At 36.0% G+C, this 12,516-nt stretch overlaps 1 protein-coding gene across 1 annotated transcript; it reads right to left on the bottom strand.

Annotated features, from left to right (window-relative positions):
* Window positions 1-3,069: 3,069 nt before the first annotated feature.
* Window positions 3,070-6,002, bottom strand: LOC110904348 (fasciclin-like arabinogalactan protein 15). Its single transcript, XM_022150192.2, has 3 exons — window positions 4,486-6,002; window positions 3,479-3,574; window positions 3,070-3,384 (listed from the first exon to the last, which is right to left on the bottom strand). The coding sequence occupies exons 1-2, from the start codon at window positions 5,828-5,830 to the stop codon at window positions 3,510-3,512; spliced, it is 1,410 nt and encodes a 469-aa protein (XP_022005884.1). The 5' UTR covers window positions 5,831-6,002; the 3' UTR covers window positions 3,070-3,384; window positions 3,479-3,509.
* Window positions 6,003-12,516: the final 6,514 nt, after the last annotated feature.

The raw sequence follows: 12,516 nt of genomic DNA on the forward strand, positions 1-12,516 counted from the left end.
ATTACGCATAGGGTGTGGAGCCGGTTCTGCAGTTGGGTTAGAATACCCCTTTTTATGTTTTTTCTCTTGCGGATATTCTTGACTTGTATAAGAATGTTAATGGGGATAAGGCTTACAAGGATATCGTCAGAGGTCTTGTGTCGATTACTTGCTGGTGCATTTGGAAGGCAAGGAACGCGAAGATTTTTTCTGATGGCAAAGGAAGTAGCGAAGAGATCATCGGGAAGGTGAAGGCTCTTAGTGTTTTATGGTTAAATAGTAGGTCCAATCATTGTAATTTGGTTTGGAGACATTGGTATAGATTCCCTATGTACATGATGTAATCGGGTCTGATGCGGTCCTGTGTTTTTTTGTCAGGCCGGCCGTTGTTTTAATAAAGTTTACCTTTCAAAAAAAATTAAAAGTGGTCAACTTTTAAAAATAAAGTAAAATAAAAGATGGTCAAATTTTCAAATTATATAAAATGAATGAAACATTGATAAAGAAGAAGAAAAAAAGAACTAGCTAAGTCGGAGTTGGTGGTATTCATCAATCATAAACTTGATAAATATACATTCAACCAAATGTATCAGCAACATCTCATCAAACCAAAATACTAATTATATTTCTAGACCCTTCATCCCTGAATTTTCCTAAATGTAACATGCAATAATGTATATTTTATAAATAGTTATGGGTTATTGAAGATATAATAAAAATTGAATGATTGGTTTTAAATCATGTCTCTTGGTATCTTCTTTTATTTGAATTTTGATTGTGCATCCAATAAACTACCATATCTCAAATTTTCAAATCAAAGTTTAAAGTTTTTGAATTCATAAGGGTAAAACCTTTTGTAGTTTGTTCAAATATTCATCATTTATATGATAAGGAATTTAGTTGCATCTTCTATTGATACTTAACACGTACCTATCATTTTACCATATGTTATACTAACATGAGCATAGACCGAATAAGTTATTATCATTTGCAGTGGCGGATCCAAAAATTATTTGTTGGGGGTGCGGATGAGTGGTTCAAGCATATTTTTAGGGGATGCGGTCGGGTTTTTTGACTAAAAAATATACTAAATTTCTTTTTTCAACGGGTGCACCCGTCCACCCTGGGCTTCACCTAGATCCGCCCCTGATCATTTGTCATATGAATTCTTACAGCAATTATTGTTTTTAAAAGTATATATTTTACTTAAAATGGGTTTTATAAGGTCCAATCGTTCAGCTCAAATACTTTTAACGCTGAAAATTTTAAGTAAGATGGTTGTGAGGTCTTTTTCATGATTAGATGTAGAAATGGCTTGTATAATTTTTATAATATAAATTGACTTAAACTTTATAATAAATATGAAAAGGACAAGCGTGTGAATGTCCAACACTAAGGTTTAACATGTAATAAAAGAAATTTGAGAAAATTCTAATTTACTTATTTTTATTAGCTGAAACGTTGTTTTCTATAATACGTTATCATTTCATAACTACCGAATACACTTACTAAAAATACAAGATTATCACTATTGTGTACATTCCTTAAGAATACGCAAGGTGGGTCTACGAACGTCATTGGGGTAGTATATAGTTGATGAAGTCACGGATGTTGCATTACACGGGGATGCGGTTGAAGGACGAGTGGGTGTTTGTGACGCAGTTGTGTCCTCATTGCACTCCTTAAGAAAAAAAAACTAGATAAACTTTGTTTATATATAAGCTTATTAAACTTTTATAAAAAAAAAATCTATTGATTTATAACAATAAAATTAAGTTATGCATAGTTTTTGATAAAATTTAAGAATTCATATGCCTGAGCAATTCTTCGCTCAATAGCGTCCCCCACACCATATCATGGACGCGGGGGGGGGGGGGGGGGCGTTATTGAAGGCCAGCCATTGCAATAACGAGCATTCGCGAGGTGTTGTGTGTCTGTGAGTTATTAAAGGTAGGGAGCCATTGTTGAGATAGGAAAAGAGGGACCTCCATCCCATACCATGTTAGCTATTAAGAAGAGGCAATAGAGTCTTCTCGTTTATGTGGCGCATACGTGACGCCCTGAAGCACCTACCATCTTCGAACCATACCTTGTTCTCTTATATATAGATTGTATATCTTTAGGCCACTGGGGTGGCAACAAGTTCAACGCGTGATAGCATTTTCAACGCGTGGAACAAAGAAACCTTCCACCGCCACCATAACATTCACGCGTGATACAATAACGAAAAGCCCATTCCGTGATTTTTTTCACGACGTGATATATGTTAGTTGTGAGGGTAGTTGTTGGTTGGGGGGAAATTGTTGGGTGTGGTGGTGAGTGATGACCACCGCCACTAAAAAAGATTGTGAATGATGGAAAAATGGTTGATGACATAGCGAAACATAATTGGATATTGTGAGTGATAGAATTTTATCACTAGTGACCACCCCCACCCCCTTTATAAGATTATCCATACAAACTTGTAAGATAAGATATATTTAATTACTCAGATACTCCTCGATGTAAGACATTTTTACATGTTTGCTCCGCACCTTTGTAAAATTACACTATGCTCTTACCATTCATTATACCATAACACATGCTTATTAGGCTAGTGGGTTGGGGGACGTCCTAAGGTCGTCGAGGCCTGTCAAGGGGCGTCCACACTACCTCCCTTTGGTCCGTCCCCGTCCTCATTGTCCCTCCATTGACGTTTGCGACGGGCCCATTGATTTCTTATCACACACATACATATGTATATATAAAAAGGCTCATCACCACACTCTTGACCTTTCCTTTAAAGCTCATCCTTCATATCCGATGACGTGACACTCTACGTAGCGGAACTATTTTAGTGACTAATTTAGAGAAAAAATGATTGGGTTGTAACTCTCAAAATTAAAGTCGATTAAATAATTTCACTTTGGATTTCCCACCACCGACACCTATGTTTGTTTATAGTCCAACTAAAAATAATACTATTTTTTTATCATTTAAAAAAAGACAAAAAGTAATGTCAATATTATTCCTTTTAATTCTAATTAATAATTATAATTATTTTAGAATAAAGAAAAGAATGTCCATTTATATATTTAAGGGAAATAAAAAGAATCAAAATCAATCTTCCTTGTGGAAAAGAATTGTGCCCCAAGATTTTGCAGATTTGGGCAAATACAATTTTCGCAAAAATCAAACATACGTACATAAAAAATCACTTTCTTTTTACTAATTACAGTATTTATACAGCATCATGAAGAAATAAAATATTGAAAATTATTATAAAAAATAATAAAAAAAGAGAGATTGTTTTGTTCTCATGTGAGGGGATCTGATTCTCTGGGGAAAACTTCCTTCCATGCCAAACTGCACCATTCGTTTCCCATTTATGTCCTATTTTCCACACAGTTTTCCTAACATATTCAACTGCCAATTCAAATAATATTTAATTAATCATATTATTCCATTTTTAATCAATACACATTTTTTATATGTAATAAATAAATAAGTAAATACCCACCTTTTTTGCATAATATATATGTATGTATACATCAATTACAACTTGTAAAATGTCCGAATACGCCAGCCATCGAACATGCTACTTCCAATAATTTCCCTGCATTTACCAAAAACATTGATATATAAACTCAACATTTAAAAAACATCCCTTAAATTAAAAAATGCCTTAAAAATCAAGACTTTTGGAAGTGGTACAAAAGTTTCCAATATTGGAAAACCGTGTATCTTGTGCTTTAAAAGTTGTACTTTTAATAAATAAAATCAGAAAAAGTTTACCAAATTGGCTAACTCATAATGACACAATTATATATCATGTTCCTTTTTCTTTCCATAATTTACGTTCGAATAGAGTGTTGTATCTTATGCTATTAAAATTGTACTATAAAATAGGTAGTATATTCTTTTAGGTAGTCTAATATGAGTGCAATAGACGCGGAGGAATAATTCCATGTGACCCAACCCCACCAAAAAAATCACTTAAATTTATACCGACCACCGGTCACCGGAAAATTTCTTACCACAATTCCGGTCAATCAGTTGATGTAATTAATATTACAAATCTATAGGCGACATCAAATGTCATAATTTTGTAAGAGTTAAATTATTGTATATATAAGCTTTTAACATACAAAATACTTTTAATGTTTAAAGCGAAGAAGAGATTATTTTTTTTAAATTCTTTTCCCTGGATACTTATTTTAATCTCAGAATCCAAAAACAAATCACAATTTTACACTAATATAGTAATTATGTAATTTTATAGAGTAATTATTCTATAATAATTACACTAGTACCATAAAATCATAATTTTTTTGACATTTTGCTATTAAAGTCCTATTTGTATTTGATGCTTAAATTTTTTTGTTTCTTTTTTTTCAAGAATTTTATTTTTAATTTTATTTTATTTTATTATATCAAAATATCTTTATATAATTTCTGAATCATAGTTGCTAATCTTAATATTTTTTTTAGTCACCCCGTGTAATAAAAAAACATTTGAAAACGAACCTCTTCTTTGGTTTGCAACGACCTTAGTCGCCGTCGCCGGAGAAACCTTACTAGCCGGTTTCTCCTTCGTCTCCTCCACCGGAAACAAAACACCATCAATCCCCTGCACCGATATCCGCCCATCGGTGTAAATATCCGGATCAAACAAATACGCCGAACCCTCACCCGACCCGAACTTAACCGACCCATCAGCCTCCTCCGCCACCACCTTATGCGGCAATCTCAAAGTATCATACTGAACCTTCCCGAACCTTCTAACCGAATTATACATACTCTCTTCCGTCTGATACTCCGGAATCAAATGATAATACATTATCTGTTCCGGTGCACCCGGATCACTCAACTGATCAGTAGTAAGTTTCGCCATTGCTTCATCATTCGGAGCCAACACCGTTAAAACATAACCCTCAGACACCAATCTCCCCATTTCCGTCGCTAACGACGTTAAGTTCACCAAAATATCCGCCAATTCATTATACCCACCGTAATGTAACAGCGTTTGAATAAAATCTTTCACCTGACTCTCACCGTCAAAGTGATGACGTGGCCCACCGGGTCCGGGTGCTGGAGCCGGAGCTAGTGATGGACCCGGTGCCATTGCGTCGTATATTGGTAGAACCGGTGGAGCTCCAGCTGGAACTGGAGCGGGTTTTTTTAACCGGTGTGTTCTCGGATCCACTACCGGAGCTCCTTCGGGTAAAACCGCTGAAATTGAAGTCAAACTTCTTCTCCGGTTAAACTCTTCTTGCACAGATCTAGGTACCAACAGTCTCTCAATCCCATGGATCAACCCGTCGGGTCGGGTCACGTCGTCGGGTCGAGTAACTTTCGCTAGCCCACCCACTATTTTCTCCCCGGAATTTCCACGGGTCAACGGTAAACGATTTTCGGATTCTTCCACACAGAGCGTTTTATGATGAGCTACTGCTACTGATCCAGTATCCTGACCCGGCCATTGTTCCGACCCGACCCGGGTCGGAATGATGTGGAAAAGCAATAATTTTTGTAGTGATTTGAGATTTCCCGGTTCGAGTAAAAACCGTTTGAATTCTGGATCCATGTGGCGTTCGAGAGCTTCATTGTTGGGAGCAAAGATGGTAATGTTGTGTTGTGAAACTGCTTGCTCTAGGGTTTGTAGAAGAAGAGCTTTTTCAACGAGTTCGGATAACTCGGTGTAGTGTGAGTCAAGAAGGGCGACGAGGACCGAGTTGGAGTTGATCTGAGTCTGAGTTGAGTTGGATTTAGGATTTTGGTTTTGGTTAGTCAATGCGGTTGCGTTGATAAGGAGGATGGTGAAGAATATGAGTTTGAAATTTAGTGCATCATAGTTCAGAGAACTACTCATGATGCTAATATAAAATGAAGAAGATCTTAACAAGAAGAATCAAAGCTAGATGAAAATTTTGAATGTAATGATGGTTGAAATGGGTTTCTATCTCTCACTGGAATTGAGATTTGGGAAGGAAAGGGGAGATGGGTTTTGATTTAGAGGGGGAGACAGGACAGGTGGTACAAGGAAAGGAAAGGGAACGTAATGATACGGCAATAAATGATGTCGTTTTACGAGTTAGGAAGTCTCACAGGCTGGAGTGGGGACCACACGAGTGGAAGAAAGTATTGTGGTTCTTCGTCTCTTGTATGGCTTGGCTTGAATTGGATTCGCTAGGCTTGGCTTGCATTAAACCACACCGAATGCTTAAATGCGACTATTATTTATGAAAATATTTATTTAATTATTAAGTAATTTACGGAATCAAATTTGATTATCTTCGTCAAACAAATCAATATTTCTGATTTCCAAATCTTTATTACAAACCAAGAATCCATTTTGATTAATATCTTTGTCTTTAACATAATAGTCATTAGACATGTGTCTTGTTCATTCTTAGAATCCAATTTTCTCTTCGTTCACTTGAGGAGGAAGATGTGGATCATTCGTTTGTTAAATGGTCAGTGGCTAAATTGGTTTGGAATAAGATATCGGCATGGACGGGTCATGATTATGTTGGAAATTTTAGTGAAAATGAGTTTTTCACTAAATATTTTAGACATCAATAATATTTATATATGTGTTGTATAAATAATTATTTATGGTTTGTGTTCAAACTATGTCCAAATAAGAGCTAAGATGAATGAGATATCGAATCTTGAAGTTGTATGTTTGGAACAAACAAAGATGAATAAAATGGATTAGTTTTGTCAACTTGTCCCACTTAGGTGGGATGACAAAACTTAAAGTGATTCGTAAGGAGGAGCACTCCTTGTACTCGTGCACATATGCGCGTGTGCCGTGGGCTATAGGCCCTATGTAGTGCACTTTGAACTTCGTAAACCGTCTTTGTATTTTTTTCCATAAGCGCGTGGTCAGATACATGGCGGGTCCGCTTATGGCGCGCCCTTGGGTGGCGTAGGCGGATGCCATGGCATGTAGCATGACGATGCGGCGCAAGCTTCTTAGGCACATGGCGCACGTCATTGGCCATGGCGAAGACTGCTAATGGCACACGAGTTTGGATGGCGCATGACCAGGTTGCGTCCTGGTATGCGCAATGACATATGTGTGGCGCGCGGCTCCATATGGCATGGCGTAAGGTCCATGTAGTGTGCTGCATGGATTTGCGGATCAGTTATGGCGCGCGCGCAGGTTACAGTAGTAACTAGGAGCACTACGCGTACATGTCTGCAACGGTAACAGAGCAATTGGCAGGATGAATATGGCCGTTTTTTGACTAACCACTTAAGTCCATTTAATTAGGGATTAATGTCATATTCATTATCTTGTTTATTACAAGATTAATGTTATAGTTATTTTATTACTAGTTTTAATAAGATTAAAACTATAGGTGTATATATATGAACTTGGTTGTTCATACTAGACACACAATGAAATAGGCATTCTCTTTAGTCTCGATGTTTCATTGAGAGGAGTACTCTCAATTTTACACAACTTCGCATTGTTCCAAATTTTATAAACACCAAATTATACCCGGTGTAATCTCGGGCGCGAGAGTCATCTCCGGCAGTACAACTACTGCTTCGGTTGTTGTATCCTGGAAACAGGCCGTCTGAGGTTTATACAAGATGGTGCGGTTGAAGTTTTTCCAAAGACGCTGGCTTGAATCAAGATTGGTACAATTAAATTGTAGTTTATATTGGTTTATTTATTTTTGTAACCGGTATTGTACTAGAAGAATTTCCCACAAATAACGAGAGTCTCGTTATTATTTATTTTATTAATATTTTTAATAAAAAGTGAACCTAGTTCCTACAGACTATACTAAGGAAGCTAGTGTAGGCTCAAAATTTAAAGGTTCTTGTCTCATATTCCACCTTTTGAATTATCTGGAAAACTCGAAACGAGTGGGTAATATTTCGATTGAAAATATAGTGGAAGATATCGAGTTGTAATCAATGTTGTAAGAATCGCTAGGCACTAATCGGCTGGTAGGGTACGAACCAGCGATTAACTGGACTGGGAATTTTATACGTAATATTCAGTTTTATATATATGCACACACATTTTTATATTGTTAATTTTTAACAAGAGAGGTTTTCAGCGGCTCATTTTTTAAAGAGACAATATTAATCACCGAAATTTACAAGGTTTGACTGGAAAATTACTGGAATTTTGCCGGTAGTTGGCTGAAAACTTTCCGGAACTGCCGAATTTTGGCCGATTAGGGTTGCCTAGGGCCCCCATTCACCATCTATCGATTAATTGGTCGATTAGAGGAAAACTACTTGGTGAACCTCTGACTATCGATTAATCGGATGCTAGTCTGGATTTTACAACATGGATGTAATCATGCACATGATTGTCTAACAGGGAAATCGATTTAACACTTATCGAGAGTATTGGTTTAGGTTTTCGTATTACTCTTAAGATTACTTCTAGTCCGTCTTAATTAATTTTAGCATTGGTGTTTTGAATCCCTTCCAGCTTCTTGCTTGTCACACCCCAACCGATAGCGGAAACATCGGAGTGAGACGAAATAGATTGCTCGAAACATCATAACACTAATAATTGTGACAAGTATTTAAATGATAAAATTTCATTCCATTTCTAAAGAATCAATTACGAGGATTTGAAACAAATATAAAGACATGAATAATGAAATACAACACAATAGGAATACAAAATTTAAAGTGTGTATCTAAGCATCCTACTAGATTCCATGCAACACCAACATCATCGCTAACCCTGCAACATGTTTTAAAAAGCATAGTTCAATACAAAGGTATTGGCGAGTACACTAGTTTTAGACTCGTGGCATGTGTATAAAAGTATTTTCAATCCAACATAGCATTTGGTATACAAGGTCAAACTATCCTGCATAACAATATGTCAACTCTAGTGTCCACTAGTATTTAGCATCCCTCATCACAAAAGCAACGAGACCGTTATAGAATAAAGACTTAACAAAACCCCGTCGGGTGGTGTGCTACTCATATAGCGCTATAATTGTTTAAGCCGAGTTAACAAGTAGTATGTATTCTAGCATGAACCTAAGCATAACAAGGCATGTATACGGATCGAATGAATAAAAGTATGTTTGTGAATTGTGCGGTTTAACAAGTAAAACATGTTGCACCCAAAGTGTATTTAAAAGGGAAATGGGTCAAGTGTACTCACAAATTTGCTAAGTCTTCTGATTATCCGAGTATTGACGAGTTAATGACATTTAGTGTATGAATGGGTTTGGATTGAAGATTAAGGGATGTGTAGATTTGGAATTTAAAGTATAACAAGGTAAGTATACATGAAAATAATCATCTAGACTTAGTACTCGTTCTTGACACTATAAAACCCATAGGGGTTAGAATGATTTCATAGGTTTAATACCCATTAGAATCGTAACAAGTTACTAGGTCTTAGATGATGTAATCTAGTACTTTGACGAATGAACACAAATTCATCATCAAAGGTTCGAACACTTTGATAGTATATATAAGTATTATATAGATTATGTAATATATCAATAAGTCCAATAGTTCAAGCAGGAGGTAGGAGGATAAATCCTCCATTTAGGAACCTCTTTATTGTCATAGAAATCATGTAGGAGGTAGGAAGGAATGTATTCCATTTAGGCACCTCTAAGTGTTCACCACTACACTTGATGTAAGAACATACAAGGAGGGTCATGAACTACAAGTAATACAAGAATACTAAACACTAATTTATAAGAAATCATCAAGCAATGTGTGGATTTTATGTAGGACAACCCAAGTTAATCCTAAATCACACCTACATCAAGTCTTGAACTTGAACATCACTTGTGGGTTAAACCCTTGAACAAAACAGAATGTTATTAATCCTTTGATTTTGAATGTCTCAACCTTGTTTTTAAGCCTAACTAACCATAGAAGTGGTTATAAGCATAAGGACATAGGTTTGAGATGAGTTAGACTCAAGTTTGAACAAGTTTAGTAAAGATTTAATCAAAACAGAAATGAACAGTGAACTTTGGAGCCTTTTTGGCGACGTTCCAAGGCCTGATTCTCCGAGGAAAACCAATGGAAATGAAGCTAAAGTTAATCCAAGCATGTAGGAAAAAGAATCAAGTAAATCGGACAAGAAATGAGAAAGTTATGCTTGTTTTTGTAAGAAGGTATGATTCTGCTCGAACTCTTGTTTGACAGCTGATTATGGACAGATTTGAGAGTGTTTTGAACAAGTCGTAAAGTGGAAAATGTGAGGATTAGGCTTGGGATTTATAGGGAAGTGTTAGGTGGTTGTTTGGTGGACATTTAAGACAAGAAACACAAGTTAAACCACTCAAAACACACAAAAAATCGCCCAATCAACGAGCTGGTTGAGGCTGTCTCCGGATCAGACTGGCTTGCAGCCAGCGTAAGGTTTTGGGGGGTCCTTCGCGGCCAGCGACACTCCTCCAGACAACTTTTGGTTTTTGACACTTTAGGCCCCTCTAGTTTGTATTTTAGGGTTTTTCAGTGTTTTAAGGATTGTTTTTGACATGTAAGCATAGTTTAAGGGTACAATAAGTATGGAGAACATAAACTAAGTATAATTAAACGTATGAATGTCGTATTTAAGTATCGTATACGATCAAACGACGTTTTAAGCATAAGTTTCACGTATTTGCAAGATTGGCACATAGTTTCCAAGAATTACGAATTTGAATCAGTTGTTTCACAAAATCAAACGTATGAATATGTATGCAGTGTGTGTAACACAAATTTAAAGAAATACGCGTTTTATTTATAATCCAAGTCTCGGATTTTATATCGATTACAATGAAGGAACGATTACAAGGTTACAAGGTTTCCAAAAATAGAATTTCAAGCAAGGGTTTCCAAATATAGAAAGTATAAAAAAACGTAGGGCGTTACATTGCTAGCTTTTCTTGTGTTTGAATAAAATGTTAACAAAAAATTAAGATAGTCCACTAATTTTTTGTGACATTTGGTTATCAAAATTAACAAAAATTTCAACACAATAGTGTAAACTGTAAGCTTTATGATAATAAAAAAAATATACATAATGGTAAACATATTTAGTAATATGAATTCATCTGATACCAAGAGTCTAAGGGGCTGTTTGTTTACCTCTTAATGAGACTCTTAATGGTTCAGACCTCTTAGTGGTTCAACACTTAATGGTTCAGACTGTTTGTTTTACAAGCAGATGTCATATTTAGTAATATGAATTCAAAGTATCATACTGAACCTTCCCGAACCTTCTAACCGAATTATACATACTCTCTTCCGTCTGATACTCCGGAATCAAATGATAATACATTATCTGTTCCGGTGCACCCAGATCACTCAACTGATCAGTAGTAAGTTGAAACGAGCGGGTAATATTTCGATTGAAAATATGGTGGAAGATATCGAGCTGTAATCAATGTCGTAAAAATCGCTAGGCACTAGTCGGCCGGTAGGGTACGAATCAGCGATTAATTGGACTGGGATTTTTATACGTAATAGTCAGTTTTATATATATGCGCACACATTTTTATATTGTAATTTTTTAACAAGAGAGGTTTTAACCCCTCATCGGCTCATTTTTTAAGAAACAAGACTAATCATCGAAATTTACAAGGTTTAACTGGAAAATTTCTGGAATGTGGCCGGTAGTCGGTTAAAATTTTTCCGGAAGTGTCGTTTTTGGCCGATTAGGGCTGCCTAAGGCCCCTATTCACCGCCTATCAATTAATTGGCCGATTAGAGGAAAACTACTTGGTGAACGAACCTCTGATTAGCGATTAATTGGATGCAAGTCTGGATTTTTACAACATGGATGTAATCATGCACGTGGTTGTCTAACATGGAAATCGATTTAACACTTATCGAGAGTATTGGTGTAGGTTTTTGTATTACTCTTAAGATTACTTCTAGTCCATCGTAATTAATTTTAGCATAGGTGTTTTGAATCCCTTTAAACTTCTTGCTAGCTTTTCTTGTGTTTGAATAAAACCTTTATTCTTATTAACAAAAAATTAAGATAGACTGCTATTTTTTTATGACATTTGGTTATCAAAATTAACTAAAGAGTAAAATGCACGGATAGTCCCTGTGGTTTGTCAAAATTTCATCTATAGTCGTCAACTTTCTAAAATACACTCTTAGTTTATGTGGTTTAATAAGTTGTTACTCGGATAATCCCTAAAGTGGATGGAGGTTAATTTTCTCTGTTAAGTTTATGTAAAATGACAAAACTAACCTTATATATAAATATAATACTTAAAACATAAAAAGGAAATACAATTAATATTTATAATTTACGTGGGACCCACTTTTTAGTTTAATACAAAACACCCCTGTGACAACTCGAACTTTAGACCTATCATTGTGTAACATACGTGAACGTGTTATGATTTTACAAACTTTGATGCTATTGAATGTTATGATGTTATGTGCCATATGTGTATGCATGCTATATGAATGATTATGTGTTGCACAAGCCCAAACTACACGAACCGGTCACACAAGCCCGTTTGGGCCACACCTTGAATCGGACTCCATTGGGTAACCGAGTTGGGCTCGGCCCACTCCCCACTCGCAAACACA

The sequence above is a fragment of the Helianthus annuus genome, chromosome 14 (assembly GCF_002127325.2).
Source record: "Helianthus annuus cultivar XRQ/B chromosome 14, HanXRQr2.0-SUNRISE, whole genome shotgun sequence".
Taxonomy (NCBI): Eukaryota; Viridiplantae; Streptophyta; class Magnoliopsida; order Asterales; family Asteraceae; genus Helianthus; species Helianthus annuus.